This window comes from Dermacentor albipictus, chromosome 5 (genome assembly GCF_038994185.2).
Source record: "Dermacentor albipictus isolate Rhodes 1998 colony chromosome 5, USDA_Dalb.pri_finalv2, whole genome shotgun sequence".
In the NCBI taxonomy this organism is placed as follows: Eukaryota; Metazoa; Arthropoda; class Arachnida; order Ixodida; family Ixodidae; genus Dermacentor; species Dermacentor albipictus.
The window spans coordinates 136,386,498-136,414,043 of NC_091825.1; the positions used below are offsets into that span (position 1 = coordinate 136,386,498).

The 27,546-nt window shown below is 41.8% G+C and overlaps 1 protein-coding gene across 1 annotated transcript in view; it reads left to right on the top strand.

Moving 5' to 3' along the window:
- Nucleotides 1-4,287: 4,287 nt before the first annotated feature.
- The window catches only part of LOC135909257 (nucleolar pre-ribosomal-associated protein 1), a 64,221-nt gene continuing 40,962 nt past the window's right edge, over nt 4,288-27,546 (top strand). The window contains exons 1-13 of the mRNA XM_065441160.1: nt 4,288-4,667; nt 5,444-5,589; nt 7,758-8,045; nt 12,141-12,237; nt 14,007-14,089; nt 15,054-15,233; nt 16,581-16,702; nt 18,440-18,635; nt 21,707-21,841; nt 24,121-24,285; nt 24,807-24,894; nt 25,548-25,774; nt 26,134-26,232. Coding sequence (XP_065297232.1) covers nt 4,439-4,667; nt 5,444-5,589; nt 7,758-8,045; nt 12,141-12,237; nt 14,007-14,089; nt 15,054-15,233; nt 16,581-16,702; nt 18,440-18,635; nt 21,707-21,841; nt 24,121-24,285; nt 24,807-24,894; nt 25,548-25,774; nt 26,134-26,232 — 2,055 coding nt within the window. The 5' untranslated portion in view covers nt 4,288-4,438. The remainder of the gene's footprint in view (nt 4,668-5,443; nt 5,590-7,757; nt 8,046-12,140; nt 12,238-14,006; nt 14,090-15,053; nt 15,234-16,580; nt 16,703-18,439; nt 18,636-21,706; nt 21,842-24,120; nt 24,286-24,806; nt 24,895-25,547; nt 25,775-26,133; nt 26,233-27,546) is intronic.

Consider the following 27,546-nt stretch of genomic DNA (forward strand, 5'->3'; position numbering starts at 1 on the left):
TGTGTAGTCTCCCTCTGTTTTTTTTTTATTATTATTATTCATGAAATCACAGGCACCTGCTATGGGGTGGGGGGAGGCTTTGAAGCCACCCCCTTTGGCAATGCCGAAACCAACCCTTCCCCCCCCCCCCCCCCCGCTTTCCCCTAAAGTGTCATTACCAGAGTTCTGTCACCCACATAATTTGAGGTTTCTTTTGAGTGGACTCTACCTTTTCACTTAAAATTTTATTGTGGCTATAAGCTTACTACATCATTGTTGGAACGGATGTTCATGGCTTTTAATTAATCCTTTTGCTTTATTTCTGCAAATCCTGACAATAGGAGGACAAGCGCATTAGAAGCACCAGCAGCGGCTAGCTCATCTGCATTTTCTCACTTCAACATTTTTTTAAAATTTAGACTGTGAACACCATATACGGACACACTATTGAAATATACACACAGAAAAAGGTTTATAATATCTTTTAAAGAGAAGGAAGCAGCCAACTAACAATGATTTTTATGGTATAGATAGCCTATGCTTAGAGAATGAATATGTTGGTATGTATATATAGATATATACATATATATAAACGAGAAGAAAGCGGGTAAATCGAGGGGCCCGTAATTTATTAGTCATATCATGAGATATCACCTTGTTGTCAGTGTTTGTTGGCTTCTTATGATATCATTTTATATATATATATATACATATATATATATATATATATATATATATATATAGAGAGAGAGAGAGAGAGAGAGAGAGAGAGAAACTTTATTTGACAGAAAAAGATTTTAAGGCCTTTAAGGAAAAGGTCTTAGTGATGAGTTGAATCACGTATTGCTTACCTTACTAAATGCTGAACAGGGAAGAGAAAAGGCACGTCAACACGATAATTTGAAACGCTTTCAAGGCAGCTCTGGGCCTTCATAAGTGTACCCCCACGGAGTGCATGCTAGCTTTCAGAGCACACAATGCTTTCAACGAACTGAGGCGGGCCACTCCGATGCGACAGAGGGAATGCCTCAACTCCACAAAAACCAATAGGGCAATATTGGCTTGTCTTGATATCCCAGCATACCCCATTTATGTTGCTGTTTGTTCAACTCGATTCAAATTGCTTTGCATGCTTTTTGACCCTGAAAAACACCTGCAGACTTCAGCAAACCCTTCAGAAGTCTTTTATCAATGGAGTGTGAAATGCACGTGAATGATATGTGTCTCTAGCTGTATTGCTTCTCTTTCCAGTAAGCAGTGCTAACGATTCGTGAAAATAAAGCTCTTCTAATAATTTACAACATTTATTATAGATGGAAATTTACATTGACACTTCCATGCAGAGGTTATAAATATATGTAATTCACTCAGTACGCAAGCAAAAGGGGGGGACTCAAGGAGGACAACCTACTCAGGGTCTTCCAAGCTTTCATCATCAGTCACATTACTTACACGGCACCGCACCTCATATGGAGCAAAATTGAAAAGAACAAACTCTACACACTCATCAGGTCCGGCATCAAAAGAATACTCGGTATTCCACAATCCGCTAGCACAGTGAAATTACTTCAACTCGGAATTCACAATACCACAGACGAATTAATTGAAGCGCAGTTTATTGCACAGATCTCCAGGCTTTCGCCAACTAAGCCGGGAAACAAAATTCTTGATGAAGCTGGTCAACTCCCTATACAGGCACCGCTCGACAGACACCTCCTGTCTAAATTAGCCAGTGAAGGTATAAAGGCTGAGCCCGTGCCGAGGAACATCCACCCAATATATAACGGAGGTCGCAGAAGAGCGCGGGCTATAACCATCCTTCGACGAATCGATCCTTACAGGGAAGATGCATTCTTCGTCGACGCCGTCAAATATGGCAGTGATGACAGGTTTGCAATCACGGTCGTTGACGCGCGCGGAACACAGCGCCGCATCAATTTACGTTAAACACATGAACGAGGCGGAGGAAACTGCGATAGCCTTGGCTCTTCAAGCCGCAAAAGGCCCGGCGAACATTTTTCTCCGACTGGCGCATGGCGGTCAGGGCTTTCTGGTCCGCTCTAGTTTGTAAACACGCAGCCGACATCGTCAACAGATCCTTTCGTATTACTACACGAGAAGACATTGGACGTCATACATTAGTGTGGTTCCCGGTGCACATGAACAATGTAACTAAACAAGCGGGTTGCAACCCTAATGAGCGGGCCAACTGCCTGGCGCGTGAATTCATGAACCGCGCCCGAGCTAACGGTCCGGCTCTCCCGCAGGATTGCCCCTTCAAAGATAATCTTACGACCTTTCATGAAATTACGTCACTTTACAGACACAGCAGGAGAAAATTCCCTCCCTCCAGCCCGAAACTGAACAGGGCTCAGGCTGTTACTTTCAGGCTTTTACAGACGAGATCCTACCTCACCCCGAGAGCGCTTAGTTGGATAGACCCGAACTTCCCCAGTCATGCTCCAAATGCGGTCACGCGTGCTGCTCCTTCGACCACATGCTCTGGCTGTGCCCGTACAACGTGGGCTCCGACTTTCATAACAAGTCCAAGTGGGACACCTTGCTGAAGAGCTCGGATTACACAAACCAACTACAGGCCGTCCAGAGGGCCCGTGACGTCGCGGAGAGTCAACACCTCCCTGTCCCGTCGTGGGCGGAGCTACCAACTTGATCGGAGAGCCTTCGGTCCCCCCAATCGAGTTCCTCAGGACACTCTAACAATGTTCTTGTCACTGTCGCTCAGTACCCAAAATGAGGCCAAGCTCGATTCACTCGAAATCAGAATCAACAGCAGTCGCGCACAGCATCGCCTATACTGACACTCACAGTAAAAAAAGAAAATTTTGACCACCCTTCTGCTACAGTGATGAGGTGTGCAAGCGAAGCTCGGGACCTGCGGCTCTGCGTTGTCGTAATGCCTCGACTTCGCGCTCCCTTACGGCGAGGTCAGCACGTCGACGACGAGCCCTTTCTCGTGCGAGTTCCCGACGTCGTTCATCAAACGCCACCTGTTCTTCGGCCGAAAGCATGACGCGCGGCCCGCTCCCTCTGCTGTTCCTTCAACACAGCCTGCTCTTCGGCAGAACGAACCAAATGCGACCTCCCAATCTGACTGCCGGGCCTGAACTGGCGGGAAAAGCTGACATTGTCAGAGGAGCGAAAATTGTTTCGAATAATCTTTTGAGCATACCAAATGGATTCCTAATATCAGTCATGCTATCCGGGACAACTTAAATATGAGTGCAACCATGCAATGGTGCCTGTGTGCTCGATAGGTGAGGATCCTTCAACCTAGCTGCACTTATGGTGAGATATGAAGGGTGCAAAAAAAAAAAGAATTAGAAATGAGAAAGGGGGCCAGCTTATATTTGCCAAATGTTGGTGCAAATTCGTTAAGCATAATTGATTGTATAGACCCTTCCATTATGTTACAAGGTCTGCAAAGCAACGAACACAATTAAGAAATTTTAGTGAAAAGCTCTATATTAGCATTTACAGAACCATACAATATAGGGTACTTAGATATTTGCGTTGGGAGGGAGAGCTTCTAATTGCTACTACAAATGTTTTGCAAATCGTTTTAGTAAAACAAGATAGTCTAGAAATTAGGAACCGTGGTCCAACAAGAGTTTTTTTTTTCTTTTTTCCCAGAGCTCGATCTTGTTCGACCACGCGGTTGATTCATCCTCCATTACTCCTGTAAACATCTGCATTGCTTGGAAGGTAGTCTAGAGCCACATTTATCACCATGTATGCTGTGTATATCGGAATGTACTTTTGCGAGGCGATGCAACCAGTGGTACAGCACTGCGACTGCATGTGCGACGGAAAACAGCGACGACACATGATGGTCATACAAATTGCCAAAGTTCCATGTCTGCATCTCTGCACTACAGACGCGCGACGGATAATTTTTTTTTTTAATTGCACTCGCATTGCGGAACGAAAATTGATCACTGTATTTAAAAGTAAGTAGTGTCATCCTTGTTCACCCCCATCCCATACCCTTGTATGCCCTGAGGCATTTATCCTCGCATTAAAAAAAAAAAAAGTAAGTAGTGATTTGTAAACTATACATTGGTGAACTCGTAGTACGCGCTACAGACGACAAATGCGACGCGGCGCTCGTAACGCCATCACAATAAGGTCCCTCTATTTTACATCATAATAAGGTCCCTCTATCATCATAACTCTACGGCCATCATTCAACAAATATAGAAAAAAATAGTTGTGTTGTTCATTACTTGTTATTTGTTAGTTTGTTACTTGTTTGTTACTTGCTATTAGTTTTGGACGTTTGGACTATGAGGAGTTTGGGAGCGAGGGTTGACAAAACAAAATGGCAGCGCACATGTGCGAGTATTTGCGCGTGGTTTGCTTGATCGTGTGAACGTTTACCGGCGCCGAAAGGACACCTGTTACGGTTTTTCGACGTGGCATCTAAACTCGAGTGTTGCAAATGACTGCACAGAACGTGAGGATGCCTAAAAAAAGAAAACGCAGCGAGACCAAGGACAGCGAAGAGAAGCCCACCAAAGCGAAGACCACCGAAACGGAGAACGATCTCGACGCCGGAGAGTCTGACGACGATGCAAGTCCGGAAAAACAGGCGAAGACAGAGGAGGAGGAGCCTTTTTGCATCAAAAATTTTCTTGCTGTGCTTGAGAAAGGGGGCGACCTGATGAGAGGTTTCTTCTTTCATTGCCTAATATCAAACATCTGCCCTTAATCTTTTTTAGTGCACGACCAACCTGTTGAACTCGCAACGGCTCTTTGCTGTTGCCATTACATTGCATCCCCCAGAAAATGGTTTATGTATACCCTTCTCCAAACGCACACTGTTAACCGCTTGACATGTGGATTTCACCTTAGTAAAGCTTTATTCTGCGCGTCAGTTAATTAAAGAGTAAGGGAAACGGTGCGGTGACAACTAGGACAGAACAATGGGCATCTGCTTTCATTTGCCATGCATCTGCTGGCTCAAGCATGTTTGCTTGCTCTCACGTTGTCAGAACTGTGCTCACCAGTACACAGTGAACTAGTATGGCATATCATCTTGGTATGCTCTCATTTTGATGACACATATGAAAAACATGCACGAAAGTGCCAAGAAATGTAAAAATTACATGCATCGCTTGTAATGCATCTCCAAACCCCTCACCCCATACTTTTGTGTTTTCTGGATGTGATCACCAAAGTGAGCCTTGAGTGCGCTTTTGAAAAAAACAAAGCGAATAACAGGGTGTAGCTTTGCCGGCAATTGATCGCTAATGTTGCATATTTTTACTCAGGTATAAAGCTGCACAAAATATAGTGAAACTCTAGAAATGGACAAATGTGTGTGTTTGCACCATGTCTCTTCTATATATGGTCTTCGTGTTAATACAATGTCATTTTGTGTTAGTGTGTAAAGTTTTACCAGTGTCACGCAACTGACATGCCTGTTTACCTCTTGCATATTCAGAATTCCAAAAGTTCGTCAAAGCAGCTGACTCATTTGCAAGTGGAGAGAGCACAGAAGACACTGTCAAGCAGTATCTTGAGAGCACTGATGGCAACTTTCAAAACATTTCATCACTTCTCTATGGTGTCAAAACGGGGTCGCGTATGGTAAGTGAGCTCATTCTGCTTAGCTGGCCTAATTTTCTTTAGTGCATGATGTATCATACTTTATGAGGAGTATGACTACTGCTGTCAACGCCCTGAAGCAGAGATGGTACTGCTTTGTAAGGTCCCTGGGTACTTCGAAGGTGGGATAATGCTTTTCTTTGCTACCGTCATTATCACTTCTGCCCTTTCTTTCTCCTTTGTCTGGTGGTTATCTTATGAGTGGGCTGAAAGACAGATGCCCTTGTTCAGACTTTTCTGACGATGGCCAGTGATAGTAACATTGTATGCTGAAGTGAATACGGTATGGCGACATCGCTCTACAGTGAGCCAGATAGGAACCTTATTCATATACTCATCTCGTTACACAAACTTTTTTTAAAGCACTCGATGACATTCAACTGAAATACAGTTGCAAGAAGTTGCAGCCATTTGGTTCCTTTCAGTATGTGTCTCCACTATTCACCACTATATGCCTACGATAACGGTGGCAAGTGGATCGTGCTGTCCACTGAACATATTCTTACCTTAAGAAAGAAGCTGAGAAAAACTTGCAACAATTTGTAAACCTCTCACAACTACACATTTGTGGAGTTTCTCTCACAAACATATTGAGGGTGACCTGAAGAGAATCAGTTTTGAAGGTTGAGAAGTAAAGAATGTAAGTACTTGCAGCCATTTGCTACATTTAAAAGAATTATTTGTGGAGTTCTTCAAAGTAAATTTTTTTCAGAGGGAGCAAATGATTCCCCCCCTCCCCCCCCGTCCAGGCCCCTTCCACGAAAAAACACTTGACCGGCTGACACATGGCGCTACCTCACATTCCTCCACCAACGTTGAATAGCACACCTTTCTTTTCAATTCTACACCCTTGCCGCACACACCCTTGGTCATTAACATACCCTCGGTTGTTGCGTTGCCCCCTCCCCCCCCCCGTCCTACCCCTCTCCCCTTTAGAATAACCCTACCTATATATATTGTGCTGAGGAAAGCATATGCTGCCTTGAAAAAGACAAGTCCACTTGTTGAAATGTTGGCTCCTGCTTTTACTATGTTCTCGTTTTGCTCTTCATCTTGAATTTCCATTTCCTGCCTTCCTCGTGTTTACCCGAGGTACTAGTGAGGAACATTAAACATGTTCAGAGCTGTTAACTACGACATTTCTATTTCCTTGTTTGTATTGCTCACAGAAGATTTATGCTGTTTTTTATAGTTTAATGTGTCATGCAAATATTGAAAGCTATTTGAATGCACTGAAGTGGAAAGTTTCAATGTTGAAATGAGTTCCAATGTGCGTTGTTACCTGCCTCTTGTGTGGGCTTAGGTACACTTCATGTTGAGTGATGAGGCCTATAGTGCATTAAAAGACGAGCACACAGACAGACGTGCTACACACAGGCGTTGACTTAAAACAGTGTACATTTCAAGTAAGAGAACCACATATATAGGCAACATCAGGAATTGTCACAAGTGTGCAGTTTGCAAGGCTCACTTATCCTTACGCAGATAGGATAACTCTGCACACAGAAAGACGTGCTACACACAGGCGTTGACTTAAAACAGTGTATATTTCGAGTAAGGGAACCACATATATAGGCAACATCAGGAATTGTCACAAGTGTGCAGTTTGCAAGGCTCACTTATCCTTACGCAGATAGGATAACTCTTTAAATGAAAGGGCGATTGATGGTATTGAAATGCTCTAGAGTTTAATTTATGGACTTAGCAGCACAGGTTTACAAAATAAATGGGTGCTCACTCAAACTCACTCATCAATATTTTCACTGGCCAGGTGCTCACTCACATTGCTGTACATTCTCATGTTGGGCCCATTCACACCCGTCAACATTCTTTCGTATTCATAGTCACTTCTTTTCACAATTACTGGTACCTGCTCACACTCTTACTCGTGTCCGAGTTGCTGTCGCTGATTTCACTGTTGCTGACGTTTGTTTCTACTCACATTAACTGGCATGTGCTCCTGTTCATACTCACATGCACTCACACCCTTTGTCATACACCTGTGAAATGGGTGCGGAGCAAGCACGAGTATTTGTTCTTGTGAGTGTGTATGCTGACCTGTGCTTAGCACTGACACCATGTACTGGGTTTTTGAAACATTGCTGATTTTTGTTGTCTCCTTTGTTTTTCTTTATGTTTGGTATCTTTAGCACACGCTAGTGTACCAGGTCCTGGATCGCCTGATTTCCCGGCTACCCGAGGATTTCAAACAGTATGTTAACACTGCATTGATGTCAGCGCAGCATATGCTTCAAAAGTACAGTCGGCTCATGCACATGTCTCTATGCCGCACCGCGAAGCCCAACCATGCCAAGGCTGCCCTGCGCCTGCTTACTTCAATTGTCACCCTGGGCCCTGAAGGAGCACGCTATGTCACTAGCGTGGTCAACTTTGAGACTACGGACTTCACCACATGGTTCAACACACGGAACCAAAGGGTACGGGTCTCTGTTGCTGTACAGGCTTGAGCATATTGTGAGGGTGCGCTTTCAGTGGCTCATAAAGATTGATAAATAGTATTACGATAAAGGTTGTCCCTGGGCGATACATGTTAGGGCGATAAAGGGCCAGTACACATAGAAGGCAGCACAGGCACTAGAATAAAGTAGTGTGCTAGCATCAGAAATATATTTTTATGGTAGTAGGCATCACTGGCACGCTTCTGTCCTACCATGTGCAGTATTTTTCAAGGAGATTCTTGACTCACATTTGGCGATATCTCAGTTCTAATGTGGAGGATAGATTTGTAATATATGTCAGGCAGGCACGTACCCAGGATTTTTTTTCGGGGGGGGCCCACCACCTCCATCATCATCATCATCATCATCATCATCATGATTCCAACTAGCGCCCGCGAATTTCCTAATTTCATCGCTCCACCCAGTGTTTTGTCGTCCTCGATTGCGTTTTCCTTCTCTTGGTACCCATTCTGTAACCCTAATGGTCCAACGTTTATCTAACCGCCACATTACATGACCTGCCCAGCTACATTTTTTCCTCTTCATGTCAATTAGAATATCGTCTATACCCGTTCGCTCTCTGATCCAAACCGCTCTCTTTCTCTCTCTTAACGTTATGCCTAGCAATCTTCGTTCCATCGCTCTTTGCGTGGTCCTTAACTTGCTCTCATGTCTCTGCCCCATATGTCAGCTCTGGCAAAATGCACTGATTGCATGCACACCTTACTTTTCAATAACAATGGTAAGCTTCTAGTCAGGAGGTGCCAATGCCTGCCGTATGCGATCCAACCTATTTTTATTCTTCTGTGAATTTCCTTCTCATGAGCAGGGTTCCCTGTGAATTATTGACCTAGGTAAACGTACTCTTTCACAGTCTCTAGTGGCCGACTGGCGATCCTGATCTCTTGTTCCATTGCCCGGCTATTTATCATTATCTTCATCTTCTGCATATTAATATTCAACCCCACTCTTACACTCTCTCCGTTAAGGTCTCCAATCATTTGTTGTAACTCGTCTGCATTGTTCTTGAATAGAACAATGTCATCAACAAACCGAAGGTTGCCGAGAGTTTTGCCGTCGATCTTTACTCCTAAGCCTTCCCAGTTTATTGGCTTGAATTCTTCTAAGCATGTAGTGAATGGCTTTGGAGAAATTGTGTCTCCCTGTATGACCTCTTTCTCTATAGGTATCTCCCTGCTTTTCTTGTGTAGAATTAAGGTAGCTGTAGAACCTCTGTAGATATTCTTACGCGAAGGATGAGTCAGTAAGACGAGAAACTATTTACATATTATATTTACAACAACGGTTGCAGTGAAGACTGGTCAGATTCACAGCGCGAGCCCAGTTCATTCTTCCTCCTCTTTTCTGGAGTGATGGCGCCCACGCTCCTCGTTCAAACAAACAAATACCACACGCATGCAGCAATATTTTCCAAGCTTTTTACGTAAGCGTTCTGTACTCCTTGATTACGTAGTGCCTCTATAACTGCTGGTATCTCTACTGAATCAAATGCATTTTCGTAATCTATATAAGCCACATAGAGAGGCTTATTGTACTCTGCAAATTTCGCGATAATCTGATTGATGACATGGATGTGATCCATTGTAAGGTATCTCATCCAGAAGCCAGCCTGTTCCCTTGGTTGACAAAATCGAGTGTTGCCCTTATTCCATTGGAGATTATTTTGGTAAATGTTTTATATAATACTGGGAGCAAGCTAAAGGTCCTATAATTTTTCAATTCTTTAATGTTTCCTTTTTTTAAAATTTAATTATGGGGTTTTACGTGCCAAAACCACTTTCTGATTATGAGGCACGCCGTAGTGGAGGACTCCGGAAATTTTGACCACCTGGGGTTCTTTAACGTGCACCTAAATCTAAGTACACGGGTGTTTTCGCATTTCGCCCCCATCGAAATGCGGCCGCCGTGGCAGGGATTCGATCCCGCGACCTCGTGCTCAGCAGCCCAACACCATAGCCACTGAGCAACCACGGCGGGTATGTTTCCTTTTTTGTGGATTAGTATAATGTCTGCATTCTTCCAGTTTTTTGGGACCCTTGCAGTCGATAGACACTTCGTGTAAAGAGCCGCCAGTTTTCCAAACATTATGTCGCCTCCATCTTTGAATAAATCGATAGTTATTCCACCTTCTCCTCCCACTCTTCATCGTTTCATGTCTTGCAGGGCCCTTCCGACCTCATCCCTAGTTATAGGAAAATTTCTGTATCCTTTTCATTACTGTTTCTAAGTGAGGTATCGTGACTCCTCTGGGTACTATATACAGGTCGGCTTAGAATTTTTCCGCTGCTTTTACTATATCTTCGAGATTGCTGATGATATTATCCTTCTTATCTTTTAGTGCATACATCATGGTTTGTCCTATGCCAGGTTTCGTTTTTACTGATTTCAGGCTGCGTTCAATTTTTTACGGCTTCTTCAGTCTTTCTCATGTTATAGTTTCGAATATCAGTTATTTTCGCCTTGTTGATCAGTTTTGACAGTTCCGCGAATTGCGTAACGCTGTGCGGCCGCCATTCCCATAGAACCGCATAGAGCGCAGGACTCTGCAATTCTAGACGTACTGCGCTCACCGCGAAAGGTTAAAAAACACTCACATAAGCACAGCAGAGAAGTGGCTACGTGAGGCGGTTCGACCGATAACTCTAGAAGCGTCATTCAAAACAAGTAATTGTTCTCCACTTCCGGCGGCGTTTTCTCTACTTCCTTTCTAAATAAAAAGATGTTGATCCATAAATATTCTCATAAACAACGGTTAGCTTTTTTATTATTCGCTTTTGCTTGCAGTTTGGTTGTTGCCTTGGCTCTCTCCCTTAGTAGATCGCTTAATTTCTCAACTCCTTGCGATTTTCGTTTCCAGTTTCCAATTTGGCACGAAAATTTCCTATAGTATTAGGGAAAAACAGACGAGGTAACAGGCGACAGTCATCTTGCTTATGGGCTTAAGGGTTATTGCAGGGTTTCATGACGGACGTTCTTTCACATTATTTTATTTCTCACCTTATCTAACCCATATCACGTGTATATGGTTCCGGGCACCTGCGAGCGTCGCGGCGAGCCGTAACTCAAGAAGGAAATAATGAATCAAAGGGAAAGCTTAACGCAATTGGCGTTTTCTCCGCGGCCGCAACTCGTTCCATGAGAGTACAGACCAGCTGAGTAACAGCCGCATCCCTCTCCTGGTCCCAGGATCAGCCTAAACAAAGAAGGTTGAACTAACAAAAGCAACAGCTATGCGCGTGACGGTTGAATAGATGGTGACAACTGAACGCATATCGAGTTAATCGCACGGGTGCGGAATCTATGAGAAAATTGTCCTTCACATTACAAGAGATGCCGATAACTACCGCCATCTAAAAGGAGTGAAAAAAGCAGCATAATGCTGACCAATGACCAAGTCTCAACATTGATCTGGCGCCGCTTCAGGAACGTGTGAGGAGTGGTGGCGTCGGTGGAGAGGGGGGGGGGGGGGCGGGGGTAATGCCACTTGATTTCGGGGGGGGGGGGGCCCGGGCGCCCCGGGCCCCCCCCTGGGTACGTGCCTGATGTCAGGGAATTATGATTGAACTATCACTTTCTTGCAACGTAAATGGCTGAATAATGTTTTCAGTGTTCTTCTGGGGTCACTAATTTTCATGCACTTCTTCTTAGTTTAAAGCGTAGGCTTCAATGCATTAACAACAACAACAAAAGAAAGGCCTTAGTACAGTGATTCACTTTTTAATTAAGAACTTTCTGCACATAATGCTTCAGCTCCAGTGAATCTACAGATGAGCTTTCTCTTCTGCTCAGTATATTTGCAAGGGCAGCTGTGCCAATTTAAGCTTGCCATAATTTATGCATGTGTAAGGTTCACGTGTGGGGTTTGTCTTATTTAAAGTTGAGTTGCATGTGGTTTACTCAACAGCCCCGACTAAATCTACTGTGCAAATTTATCTATCAATATACTTTTATTATTCTGTATAAGGATATCACTGTTGTGGGACAAACTTGCCAGTTTTGTTTTTCTGCGCATATATATGTGCGACTTCACTTTCCTCATTTCCTTCCGAATAGGATCCTGAAGACGTGCGAACTTGTGCAGTCTTTTTCCTCATGTCGGTCCTTGTTGTTGGAAGCAACTCAGTGGCACGCCAGGTCCTTCAGGCCAAAGGTGAGAAACACAACTTCCGGCTTCAAAGCTATTTTATTTATTTATTTCATTTATTTTTTAAAATCATCAGCATCATCATTTTAATGCACTTCATGTACAAAACACATAGATATGAGATTAAAGAGCTGAGGAAGTGTGATGTGAAGGCTGAACGAAGGTTGAATGTAGAGCGACTAGTATGCTTATAAGATATATCTTGTAACAGATATGTTTACAAGATATATGAGGTGAATCACAAGTAGTGTGCAGGTTTCAGCTAGCAGGTAATACATGATTGCAACTAATAGTGTGTTGACTGCGCCTGAGCAGTGAAAGAACTCTTCTTTTCGCTTTCCATGTCCAAGTCTAGTCTGCACACCTACCCGCCATCACACCGGTGCTTTTTTGAGACACAATATGTGTAGGTAGGTGCATTACAGGCCTTACAGTAGCTTTAGGATGTAAACAATCCTAAAACTACAATGCATTGTGCCATTTCCACATTCACCGGCATTTGTAACAGTGGCCTTATTCAGGCTCCCAAATGTACCCTTGGAACTGCTCCATACTTAGAAACTGGCTACAGAAAGATTACATGTTGCACTTCCATGTAATCATGTGTAGCAGGTGTCCTGATTGATTGCTTCCTCTTCATCTTTCAAGTTATGCCGATGATGCACTGCAATCAGTTGATATTCCACATATACTAATATATTGGGACAGCAATGTTTTCTCTCTCCTACACGCAGTTAATGTGTATGAACTTGGCCTAGATAGAAAAATATTATCTACGATGGAATTTTTTGTATTTATGTAGTTTAAAGTGGATTGTGTTGCAGTGGTCATTGATAATAACACTGATTAAAAGGCGAAAACCTAGGGTAAAGGTTCACTGACAGAAAAATAAGAAAGGAGTAATTCTGTGCATTGTTTAAGTACATTACGAAATGCAGACATACAATCCTATTGAAACTTAGCAGTAGCATTACAATATGTGCTGTAACTACTATTGTTAGCTTGCAATCAATTGCAAGCTCATAAATATTTTACAGAGCAGTGTTTATTTTTAATGAATTGAACAGTATTAATATTTCCATGGAGAAGTAAGTATGGAGAAATACATAGTTACATATAAGACTAACGTGGCCTATGGCAGTCAGTGTTGCTTCATTAATGGTATTGTCAGTATAAATGAGATTAATGTTATTGTCATTGTGCAAGAAGTCTGGGAAAATGTATAGACTATGTGTGGGCTGAACATGGAGTAAACATAGTCAGTGTGTTGAAAAAGTTATGGTACACGCTGCGATGAAATTTAAGGCTAATCTAGTATGCAGTGTCTCATAATCACTATTCCTGCAAGCTCAACACCTTGTTTGTTGGGCCCAAACAATTGTCCTGTCACTATACTAACATTTGTTAAATTTTGTTGATATGTCTTGCAGTGCAGTGTTTGTAGCTTTATATGTCTGTGTAGCGGCAAGGTGTTCGGCAGTTCAGAATGATGGTGATGTGTTGTCAGGTATACTGTAGCAACTGCTTGTTAAATAAAGGTATGAGCACAACATTCTAGCTCTGTTGGCTTCTGTGGCAGAAAGTCTGTCTCTCTTGCCCATGTGGGCATAGAAGTGATGGGCATAAGTGCAATTTGGGACCCACAAACACAATGGCACATCACTGCAAAAGTAGAGCCGATGCATAACACAGTGGCCGATGCATTCAGCAGCAGTGCGTTAGCCTATTGTGTTCTATTGCTGTCTATTTCCTTCATTGCCAATTTTGAATTGCAGGACTGATAAACAGCATATTTCCTGGTCTTCAGTATGACCGCGCATCATTCATATGCAGCTTTCTGTCGACGTTTCAGACTAAGGTGAGTGAGCTGAATTCTTTTAACTCATGCCTTCATGGCAGAGATTCATGCTGTGCATAGTGTGCTGCTCTTTTCGTGCTATGCAGAAATGTGAAGAAAGAGCAATTCCTTTAGGACGTACAGGAGTGAAATAAGGGTGAATGTATGAATTTTTGTGTCCGAGGAAGACGTGTGTATTGTTCGGTGTATCCCTGATTAGACTTGGCATTTCTCTGGGTTGCACCACTACTGGCTTCAATAATGTGCATATTTTCTGAATGTCCATGCGGTGCTCACTTTGTTACACAAATGGGGATGCTGTCCATAGGTATGTTTGATATGCACAGCAGCATGAAGAAATATTTTTGTTAGGCTGATAATAGTTGCTAGAGGGTAGCATCAGTTGAGTTTACTTTATGTGTGTCTCTGCATCATTAGAAGAAACTTAAATGGTCTGTACCAACCCATCAGATTCACATTGTGTATCTGTATTGTAATGGAAAACACCTTTTTTACATTTGTGGCTACCTACGATGCCACCGTAGTTGTGAGCAGTGCCTGCTCAATTGGGGATCTTCAATCACTGAGCAACCCTTGTCATAGATTTACCATATTCTCAGTTATTCAAGGTGAGTCGCACTTGTCATAATTAATTTGAGATTAAGGACATTGTGGATGTTCACATATTGCAGAGATGGTCAAAGCTAGTATAGTTCGCAAAGTTGTATGTGTGTAAATACTTATTGTATTGTTATGATTTTGTACACCTGAGTTCCAAGCCACTTGGGCACCTGTCATTTGCCACTAACAGCAGAGCTGAACATATTTACACCTGTCTCCAGCAAACCAATAGACTTTCAATTTTCTGAACAGTAGCCCATCCATTGTGGAGACTTTAACTTACTGGTTGAACTGAATTTCTCATTTGTAGTCCATTTCCAAGAAAATGCATGCAACAGTCTTATGCTTCACATTTCTTTGAAAGGTTGTAGAGAACACGTCCTTCACCAAGACTATCAAGTTGAAAATGCTTAACGACAAGTCCCTGAAGTACGTCACTCACCTGCTGAGCTGGGAAGGGCCGAAGCCATGGACGCTCCACGGCAAGTGGAACAAGTACAAGGCTATCCGGGAAACAGAAAAAGAAGATCCCGAAGCAGTAGTAGTAAGTGGTGTTCTGACTCTGTGTTTGGGTAAATATGTATTCTTGGCTGCACTTACTGCTCTTTCAAGCATTATGATTCTTCTTTTTTTTCCTTTGGCATGAAACTCGGCTAGATTGGAGGCTTTCGTTGTGATATTGTTACGTTGCAGAAGTCACATATAAAGATGTATTTGTAATATTTACAAGAGAGACAACGGTGCATAACCAAGATGGCTGTTGAGAGCGATTCCACCTCTACACGTCAAATCGTCTTCTTCTGACTGACGCCACTCTTTGTTGCGCCATAACATAACCCCCGCCTGTAAAGGCCCCATCTTCTCGCTAAATATAAGGGAGGTGAACTCGTGGCAAAGTGTGCTTCAGCTGGCACACATGCGCAACGTCCGTGGAGACACACGAGTCCAGCGGAGTGATCTTCTAGTTGACATCGTCAAGCTGACACAATATCATGTAGGGCTCTGTGTAGCACGGCAGTAGCTTTTCAGACAAGCCGACGTGGCGACGTGTCCATGGGAGGTATGGGGATCGATACCCCGCCCCTCCACCAATTTGTTATATTGCAGAAGTCGTAAAGATGTATTTACAATATGTACAAGAGAGACAACATTGCATAAACAAGATGCCTGCTGAGACCGATGCCACCTTTATGCGTCAAATCGTCTTCTTCTGACTGACGCCACTTTTGGTTGCGCCGTAGCAATCTTTTGGAGCCAGTATAGCAGTAGGAAGCACATTTGTGTTTCTTAATAATTTTATATGTTAGAGCTTGACTGTGTGACCATGTGTAAAGTACACATGTCACTCTCAACCAAAGTTGCGATGCCTTTTGTAACAAACAAACAAAAACTCAGTGTTTTGAACTGGCAAACATTGCAAACACAATCATGCAAACTTAAAATATCCTCTAGTTACATATTCAAGCTTGAATAGTGAGCCGGAATTCAAAAAGGGCTTAATTTTTTGCACTGCATTGGAAAATTGAATGATCAATACCCAGATACTGACAAGGTATTGTCTCAAATAACTGCCTCTAATTGTGAGACAGGGTAGAAATGGCTTTAATATTCATGCTTTTTACTAAAATTCTTTCTGTTGGTATCTGCACTATCTTTTCATCAAGTTATGCAGATTTAAACAATTTATGCTAGCAGTCAGAACGCTTGTCAGAAGAGGCTAAAATTAATAGCATTGAACTTGGCCAACTTGTATTTTAGCTTTAGAGCAAGTAAAAACTACCAGCTGTGCTATGTCAGGATGGTTTGTATTCTGCCTCTGTTTAAAAATTGTAGTGTATTTCATGTGACTCCACTGAGCATATTGTGCTTTCATTTAAATCTTTCTGTTCAGGAAGCGTCTAAGGAAGATGTGGAGCTGGTCCAGAGCACCGCCTACAACTTCCTGACTGCCGTTTGTTGCTCGCACAAATATGGCATACTATTCCGAGATCCTAAACTGGGACTGTCGAGGCAGTAAGTAAAAAAGTGTGACGTGCTCTCCTCTTTTGATTGTTAATGTTTAATTTGAGACTCTTTAAAACAGTTGTGTTTCAGATATCTCTGTTGTTGTCAGGTAGTACTAGTAATCTTTTCTCTCTAAAATGTATTTAATATGGTTTTTCTTGTGTTAGGTATGCTGCTAACAACATGTAACAGAAGAATATGCCAACTGTAGAAATTCTTCTTTTAAGAGGAAGCTCTCGCTTGGGCCCAACTCCGACGTGGCCTATTCAAATACATGTAAAATGCAAAAATGTTTTTATGTGACAACCCCTGGACCGATGTTAATAATGTTTGTTGCATTTGAGAGAGAAAGTTAAATTCTAATGACTGTTGGAAGCGGAACTTTGATCTAGGGCTTGAATTTCGTTAAAAGAATTTTCAAAAATTCAAAAGTTTGAAAAAAATAGAAGCAGAAAGTTTACAAATTAGTAGCTCTGCATCAAGAACAGATATCGCGGTTCTATAAACAGCATCCATTAGATAATTCAAAGCGGACAAATTCTATATGTCAATTTAGAGCTTACGTGAATACATTACATTGTGTACAAGGGGTCTGCAAAAGCTGTATTTTCATATTACCAAATATTGTGAGATTCATGTGTAACATATCAATTTTTTCTGCTTTAGATGTACTATTAGAAGCAGTTCCCAGAATTGTGGTATCATTTTTCGTTGCTGAGTTAGAGTTGTAAACTTGATAGTTTCGTTTCCTGAAAATATGGGATTTTTGCCAATTTTTAATAAAAGATTGACTACCTAAATCAAGAATTCGAAATAAGCAGTCACTAGATTTTAAGTTTTTCTTTTAAATGCAACAAACCTTGTCAAATTTGGTGCAGTAGTCGCCGAGAAAAACGAATTCTCCTTTTACATGTTTTAGATAGAAGCAGCCGAGCTAAAAGTTCCTCTTATGTCTTTGTCTAGTTGTTTTAACTTGTGCATTGTATATGTGACAGTGCCCATTCATATTTTTCTTCACTTCATTTTTTCTTTTTTTTTACACCCGTATCACTGACTTTCCTACTGAAGTATGTATCAAGCTTCTTGGCTGTGCCAGCACATTTACCTGATCAGATTGCTGTGCCTGAAATTTAAGCAGAACACATCCCTGTGATGCTTTCTCAGTCGTTTACTGAGGGATTCAATAGAATGGGACTCATCAGTTTTAGAGGATTAGTACTATGTCTCCCTATAGGAGAATACGTGCTGATCACTATTGAGAACTACTTCAACAGATTCAAGGCAAAGTTCCTTGAAAATTATTTGTTTTGATACTTAAAGCAGGCTAACACCTTGGTTCATGTGTGTTTGTAGCATTTAGCTGTGACTGTATTAGATGATTTTGGTACCTCACTATTTTCACTCTACCTAGATGCTGAAAATAGCTTGCCTTGAAACAAAGAATGCATATGTCATGTCAGGCTGCTGTTAGTTGAACAAAGAAATTTCTTTTGTGTGTTGTCACATACATGTGATATCAAAACAATATATTTGTAACAATAAAAAAACAGCACATTTAAATACCTAAATAGCTGGCAGTTTTACCAAAATTCATAAGAAAAAATTGCAAGCACATTGTGTTCTTTTAATTCAGACTTTGGGCAACTTGAACTGACATACGTTTTGTCTAGGTCTGATTCACAGTGAGGGACACAATATTGCTCTGTTGATGTCACCCTAACCCGAAATGTCTTTATTTTTGGGCAGGAACCTGAACTTTGTGATCACTTCCACTCTGCTGACCGTGGAGCACCCGTACGATCACGATCGGTGCTGCTCCTTTGTTGTGGAAGTGTTGAAGGTGGCCCCCGACCAGATTGGTCACTACCTGCACGGCTGGCAGCCCGTCCTGATGTACGCCACAGCCGCCACTGCCCAGAAGCTCATCAGCCTTTACACTAGGGTAAGGCGAAGGCCGACTGACCTCATGCTGTAACTTAGGTACCTTCACAAACAGCTATCGAGGGGCTTGACATAAAGGCAGATGAATTCCTGACAAATTTTCAATACATGCAAAATGGCACAACACTCAGGGGATGCCAGCAAAAAAAGGATCAATCATTTACAAAACGGTTGGAATGCATTCTTGCTGAACACCTAAAATCATGCTCCTGCTGTCGACATATGAGAACTAGCCCTACATTAGGATATCATCAATAGACGCTATTGGGAAAACACTATTATTTTAAGCTAGATTGTTGGATTGCACTTCTGGCAAAGGGGTTAAAGTGTGTTCACACAATAGAGTATTACACATCCTGGCTATAAGGGAGGGGGGGCACCACTTGATGTTGACACATCATCTGATATGGCCCCATAAAGCTTCCTCAATGTTGATCTCCTTTTTTGTTTACGGTGGCAAGGGGTGCTCACATGGCTTCACGAGGATTAGTTACTGAAGCCTTTCATTGTGTACCTTCTAGATAGCAGCATGTGACTTTGCTGCTCAGAGAGAGGGATTGACGGGATGTTCAACAAAAGCGATGTCATGGTTATCTTTCCTTTCATCCTTTGTTTAAACTTCCCTCATAAACACATACCCTAGCTAACACTAGCTGTTTGATGTTGTAGAAAATGTCTGATTAAAGAACTTGTGCCATGATCACCTGAAATTTCTATGCATTTTTCTAAGATGTCATAAATTTTGGCAAACAGCTGGCAGAGTGAAGTTTATGGTTGACTATTAGAACACACAATGCATTTCATTTGAAGTGTGGTGAAACTGTCAACATTTTAAGGGTGTGCAAATATTTGAAACTTTTGAGTAACAACATATTCAATGCAGTTCTGATACCAAATAGTCACTATTCACTCATGTGGATATCATTTGAATAGATTTTGAATACCTCACATTGCCAGCTCAGCACGAATGATTGTCAGACTGAAGCAAAAATCAAGCAGATTTCACCCAACTAATCCTGTTTGTTTGTCACCATCACCACCACTGCCGCCTATTGGTCCCTTAAGGACCCTTTGCAAGGTATTACATCATAAAGGGGGGAGTCATCATTTGAAGTAACATCTATAAAGCTTCATTCAAGCCTTTGAAAAACCTTATAATGGTACTTGCAATTGTAGCAAAGACTGGGGTGCAACATTGTTTTACTAAACGGTGGACTTCTGTCAGTCAATTTGGCTCCGGTTAACCCTTGAGGTGTTTTATTATTTTGATGAAAAGTGACCTTATTTTGCATTTTACTTCTGTGACTTATTTTCAATATTTACTCCATTGAAAACCTTTCTAAATATTTTTTTAACCTGTTTGCTTCATGTCTTAAGAGCAAAAAAGCTGCACCACTGTTGAGCCAAGACAATGTTGTCTGCTTTTCGAATCATCATTTTCGGTAGAAGAAGCAATGGGAAGACTATCATCATCCTCTTCGCTCGAGGAACAAAACTCTAGTGCATCACTTTCACTCTTACTTTCACTGTCAGGGTCGAGCAGTGGCTTTCCTTTGCACGCACGACTCATGTGTGACACATGCGAGCTATCAGTGGCAGATTCCATCACTACAAATCTGCCACAAGGTGCTATAAGTGTGCAATTCCAATAATGTGGTCTTTGTACGCTGAAAAAGTGCTGACATCTATGTACAGTAGGCTTCTGTTAATTCGATTCCGACATAAGGTTCAGGATGACGCCCATGCATTTCTATGGGCCCAAACTTTCATTATTTCAATACTAAAATTGGCCTTCATCGGATGATTTGAACACTAAGTACACGCTTGAACCCTATGGTGACTTCAGTAGTGACCCCTTTAGTGGCAGCGTCTGTCTTGGTGGAGCTTAGGGACAGTGAATGCATTGAATAAATGTCACCTCCTGTCGAACACACCTATTTCGACCTGCCCTAGCAAGGTTTTCAAGTAATAACCATATCTCACAATGTCTGATTATGGTATTTGCCTGACACTAGCGTGCTTTCTTTTCCAAGACACTTTGACCGATAATTGCCTGCACTGTGCAATTGGATACGGAACGAAAATTGTTTTCACAGCGTTTGTATGCCTTACTGCATAACATGGATGTATGTCGGCGAATCCGACTTCTACAAACCGTGCGGTGAAGCTGATTTTAGAAAACTTGCTGCCTTTGTGCAACATACGTATTAGACCCTTACCCATTTTTCTTGTTAAAATATTGGGTGCTCGTTAGATTTATATTTGGTTTAGGAGTGTTAATGTCATTTATACATTAGTTTCCTGCTTTCGACACAGCAAGTGAGCACCCGTTTGACTCAGAGGTGTGTCAGAATCTAGCAAATACTGGCAAATTAATCAGTGGTGTGATTTGATGTTTTTTTTATCTTGTCTAATTTGACCTGCCAGATAATTTGATAAATTTCGCTGGTTCCACCAGGGTAGAATTAACAGAAATTGACTGTTAATGGTAAAAAACGCTGTTCATAATTTGAAAGCTATCTGAAAAATATTTGGCATTCAATTTGATTTTATTTGCTTTTGCCACTATTCAATTTGTATTCAACTTGATACGAAAAGTTACTGTCGCACACCCCTACAACCTTAGTAAGTTCCTATTGCAGAAAAAGGACTTAGATGTGCAACAACACATATAATAATTGACATATCTCACTGATGCTTTCTTGTTCACAAATTAGGATTGGGGGACAAGTGGTCCTTTTTTTTTTTCAAGAATTCTGAAAGTTTGTAATACTTTTGGTTTAGCATAAATTTGTATTGGCCATAGCGTCCGTTTTAAAAGGTCTTGAAATGCTCATTATAGACTTTGTTAAAAGTCTTCAGTGCGAAGTGATGCCTCCGCTCAAATTTTTGGCTATAGTTTTTCAAATTCATTTTATATTGGAGAATCTGTGGACAAAAAAGTGGCGCTTCATTGCTGTGGAGGCTTTCCCCTCCTTTTCCCATTCATGTCACTATGGAAGCTGTAAATTCAATGCCAGAAGTAACTCCCATGGCTAAAATCGTGTGCACATTTCATTTTGCTATATGCAGATTGTGGAAGTTCAGGACCTGGATTCTACAGTGTGGGCAGTGGCTGAAAACGTCCCAGAGAAAGTCTGCAGGCTTGTTTTGTATTTTTCTCTTCTGAGTCTTGCCAGAGGTGTCACCGAAGCTCAAAGCGTGCAGGTAATCCCTGACAAGTATAGCAAAGGAAAAAACAAACCATCTTGCATGAATATAATCTGACTTTAAAAGAATTGTCAGTCCAAATGTATGGCCATAGGGCCAACATATCGGTGGCTTTGGCTATTCTGATAGCCACAGAGAGCACCTCTTTACAGATTTGAAACCATGTACAAAATGTGACCCAAGTGATGTAAAATGTAAAAATGTTTGTCTATTAGAATAGTGGAAACCACCGGAGAGCTAATGCAAATGCAAACAGCTGTGACACTACCTAGATGTAAAAGTTTACAAAATACAAGTTGACCTAATGCACAGCAATTGCCAACAGTATCCAATGCTGCATCACTATTTGCACATCACCGACTGCACTTTGCTTTTCTGCAAGTGACAATGATTACTATAAAATTTAGGTTGTAGCGTCTTCTCTCACAGGTAAATATTCATAATGTATGGCTTCTCAGATCTGGCAGTGAGCATGGCTTGCTGCACACTCCATAAATTTTGAGAGAACATGTCCAGCCAATACAGCCACTCTTGTTAAAGTTGCCCTGAAACATTTTTTTAACATAGTAAGGAAATGTTGACGATCTGTCGTAGAGGCTGCTGTGAACATGTGGACCAAATACTAATATGCTGTATGTTGCAGGGAATTTGCAATCTCGTGTTAAAATAAAAAAATTGCTTGCTTTCACTTCCACAATGTCATCATGCTGCATCTTCGTAAGCAGCTGGGCCCACCAATGCTATTGGCTGATTTCGTGATCATGAGAGCGTTCTCAGTAATACATATTTGCTAATTTTTAGTTAGAGAAATGAAAAACATACAGTTAAACCTCGATATGACGAACTTCAATATAACGAAATTCTCAATAGAACTAAGTATTCAACTTTTCATAACCTCTTGTCCCTAAACACCATGTAACTAGAACATCAATATGACGAAGTGCGTTTGTATATGAAGTGTGTTTGTACATAATGAAATTTCGCTTCCACAGTAAAGAAATGCTGAGATAATGAATGAAAACTTCGGCGGACACATATGGTCAAGTGATTGAAGTACAAGCGGATTCTTGCAAATGCACCTCTCAAATTGTGCACAGCGTGACAAGAGCGACCACTGAAGTGGAGCCGCATAATGTTTCATTTAAAGTTCAAGTGCAACAAGATCCTATCACGCCCCCACGCACTTTGTGCTTTAGGTTCAAGTGAAAGTGTGTGAGGTTGAGACAAGAAAGATGGTGGCTTCACAAGTGATGCCTTCCTGCGTGAGCAAAGGGAAAGAGGGGGAAGGGAGCCAGCTCACAGTAACGCGATCAAGCGTGTGCGAGGGGTACGTTGGCGCGCGTCCCGGCCGTGGCTGCACCTGACTGTAAATGTGGCTAAGCGCATAGCCGCGCACCCTGCTTTAGAGGTAATCTGCCGTGTGTGCAAAGATTGGGCATGCCTAGATGGCATGGCATCACGTAAGCTGTCTTCCAGTGCGTTTAGTATTGGAGATTGTGTAATCTCGAGTTTCGGTGACTCATTGGAGCGACAGGCAGATGAAGCACTCGCTCCCCACTGCTGGCACTTTTCATAATATAGCATTGTCCCAGTACGGGCGACACCATCAGCCACGAGGGTGGAGTGGGTGAAGATGTGAAGATGTGAAGATATCGTTAACGTGGCATTAAACCATATCATTCTTTGCTGACTCGCAAATTCATCAAAATCGATTGTTTTAGCTTTCAAATGTGCTTTTTTCTATTGCCCGACAGTTCCTCAAATTCTGCAGCCCCTTTTCGTGTAAGAAAAATCGATCAGCGTCTGGACTTATTTGCATAAAAGGTCAAATTTTAATACAATGAAATTTCAATATAACAAAGCAAATATTTTACCTACTTCATTATATCAAGGTTTAACTGTATATGTCTGCGATCTCCAAAAGACAGAAAAATAATTTCATCTTTGCATTGCTGGTCTACACGTGCCTCCGAGATGCCAGTAGCCTGTCGCGTAATGTACTCTACGCAGAGTTATTAACTATGCAAGTAGAATTCTTAACAATAGTACGGTAGTACTATTGTACTATTGTACTATTGTAGGGAAACTTCCTTGTGTAATCTTTTGAGTTTACTTATTGATGTTTGTTGCAATAAACCATTCATTTGAGAGTGCATTGCCCATGTTGTCTGCTTCTTATTCAATTCACTTATTCAATTTGTGCTGATTACTTCGTGATGTATAAATCTCTTACTGCACAAGTTTGAGACAGCTTACAATGATTTGTTTGTTCGTAGAAAGAGGAGAATGACATCCAGCTGCAGCTGGCACACATGCGCTTTCTGGCTGCATCACTGCGAAAAGTCCAAGGGGCTCTTGACCATGTTGCGAATGCCAAGTCACCTGTGAGCGCAGTAATGAGGGCTAAACTACCCAGGCTTCTGTGCCAGGACGTCTGGAAGGTGAGTGTCAAGTGCCTTCCATCCGTTCACTGTGGATTGTGCTAGCAAAAGTGGCCAACCATTGCAATGCATTTTGAATTTTGAATACATCAGCGTAAACGGCGTGTGTTGCAGAGAGCCGGTTGCTTTTTTTTCTCTCTCAAATCTGTGAGGTGGCTTTGTGCCGGCAATGGCGGAAAGGATGGGTTAAGCAGAAAGTGCAGTTGCTTTAACACGTGTGAAAGCAAAGAATTGTAGTCTTTTAAAAAAACTACAGCACGGCCACTCAATCGTGGGACTGTACAGTTAGCAAAGTTTGGCATGCGTTCATTACGTTAGGGAAAAAAAATCAGATTTTTCGTGACTAATTTGAAGGTGCGTTCATTACGCGAATGTGTTTGTTATGCACGTAACTGCAGTAATTTAGCTCAGTGGGGCCACTAGGCTTACCATGAAGTAAATGACTGCAGAAATGCTCGACAAAGGAACATTGTGATGTATATACGCATGCCTGGCCTGTCAATTTCCCTTCTCTTCCTCAGAACGTGCCTCCCACAGCAGGCCTCGTCAAGGAATACTGCAAAGTGGTGAAGAGAGCGACATCAAAAGAACCAGAGACTGCGGGCCCATGTGAGAATTTGTTGCGATGTTTTATGTATCTTCACAGCTTTACAATTTAGTCTTGTTGGTGGTTTGACTTGAACAGTGCCAATAAGGATGAAGGAGACAGGCATTGAAAACCACAGAGCACTGGCTTCAAACAACGTCTAGTTTCAAAAGCAGCGTGCCCATATATATATATACAGACGCATCCTTACAAAATTAATGAGCAAGCAAAATGCCACCCAGTTATTGTGCTGTAGCACTCGTGCCATTCACTGGTACCTTCTTTTCAAGGGTTATAGCAGGACACAGACAGCTAGGCTGCAATGGTGTGATGGTTCTTTTTTTTCTCTCTCTCTCTCTCTCCTAAATGTATGTGTGGTTGCATGAAGAGTTTGTTATTTCACTTAGCTGTAAAAAAACTTGCTGACAATTTATGTCTTATTCTCAGTCCTGGTACGCTATTCACTTCCTGCTTTCATATCAAGAAGTCTTATTCACATCGTGTATTGGTTGCGAAATGAAATTGCTTATGTTTGAGGCTACGTTTTTCTTTGATACCTTAACAAGAGAATCATATGAAGACAGTACTAACTGCGTAGTTTCTTAGAAAAATTTCGCTGAAGCTGTAAAAGGCTAAGGTGGCCATTAGAAAGATGTGAGCTTTTGGTGTCTTGCAGCCCTGTCTGACTATACCGCATACTGCACAAGCATTCTGGATCTGCTGGACTTGTATAGACTGTTCTCCCGAGACTTTCATGTCGAGTACGACTGGAAAGTGCTCTCTAAGCTTGCTGGTGTTGAGACGGATGCACTTGATTCCCAAACTGAAGACCAGTGCCTGCAACTCAGGGCCATTGGCCTTGTCCTTGAAGCTTGCCCAGCATCTGAAGCCCTCATGACCACTGTAAGCAGCTTTCTGCATTTAGATGCATTCCGCACGTTTCTTCTTTTATTTATTTTTGTGTTTATTTTTCTGACGTGACCTCATATGAAAGTGCATGCCATCATTCTTCAAATGTGGAAGGGTGCATGTAACACCACAAGAGTGCAAGAGCATCCATGTTCATGTGGGCCTGCATGCCTGGAGAGTGCGTGTTACATTCAAATGACACAATGGCATGAAGCCAAACCTGTTTGGTCTTCTCATGTACTGTATGCTTCGCTCTTTATCATAGCTTTGATGTTTTTTTTTGTTTTTGGCCTGGCTATGACTCTGAGACCATCACCATTGACATTGCCATGTGAATAATCTGCATTTTGCAGGATGGGGAACAAAAGTCGCCATTCTGCCACCTCCTCGAGCTATTTGCACGTCGTAAAGAGGGTGTCATTGGAAAATCTGCAGCATCACTCATTTCAAAGGTAAGGTAATGATACATTAGGCATTTGTTGTTGTATTGCAGACTGAAATGATTTGCAAGTTTCTGTGGTAACATGTGCTCCATCTTGTATGTTTTTATTTATTTATTCATGTTACCCCTAAAGGCCCTCACGGGTAGGGTATTACAAAGGGAGGCGGGGCATACAATAATTAATAACGCTGTACATATCAGAAAAAGCAACAATACATAGAGCAATAATGAAAAACAGCAATTAAAACATAAAGCATAATACAAAAGGAAAGGGTGAAGAAAAGAAGAATGAACAAAATATTATTACACATTTCTATCACAGCGAAGTAAATCATGGAATTCTTTTGTGTCAGTTTCTGTGGTGATGTGCGATGGTTAATTGTTCCACTATGATCGTGCGAGGATCGAATGAGTTGGCATGAAAGGATGAATGGTGCTTTACGTGTTTAATTTTGAAAGAATGAACACGTCGTTGAAAGGTGGCATCGGTTGACTGAAAGAAATTGTCGTAAAGGGATGGATGGTGATAAACCTTATAGAAAAGTGTTGAACAAGCAAGTTGACGGCAATACGATAGGTCTTCCAGTTCGGCAGGTTTTCTTTAGTTCTGAGATGCTTGTATAGGATGAGTAGTCTGAAAAAATAAAATGAACAGCACGGCTCTGCAAATATTTGATGTTAGAGATAATGTAGGCCTGATTGGGGTCCCAAATCCCGATGTTTCTCAGAGCATTTTTGCCCAGAAGCATTTCTTTCTGACAGTAAGGAAACTAAAAGGCTTTTCATTATTGAGAGTGAATGAGATGTAATGGCGATAGCCAAGGGTCACCCGGGTTTGCGAAATCAGTTTCTTTTCCAAGCAGTGATATAGAGTCTGTGCTTACACTTCATCGTTCTGATAAAGTGGCTTGGGCCTCAGTAAGCTCCCGTGTGTAATCTATGCAGAGTGATGACTTTACATTTGGTGAAAAATCTTGCATCCACAATCATTACATTCCTTTTTGGCTGATTTAATTCTGCCCATATGACCAAGGAAAGCTGTAGACAACCTCCCTACAGGCCGCAAAAAGAGTTCAATGTTTATGTACAGCACTTTTCTGGCTTTGGCCAGTTGGGTCATTATGACTCTGCCATTTAGCACGTACACTCAGTGATGCAATTCCAACTCATACAAGGGGCTGTGATTTTTAGATATTGACCTAAAGATCCACTAAAGGAAAATATTAAGTCAGGCTAGATTGAAAGATTAGGCTTCTGTAATAACAAATTCTTTATTCATAGTGAGAGTATAACTTCAGTTATCAAGAAAAGAATGAAAATGGAA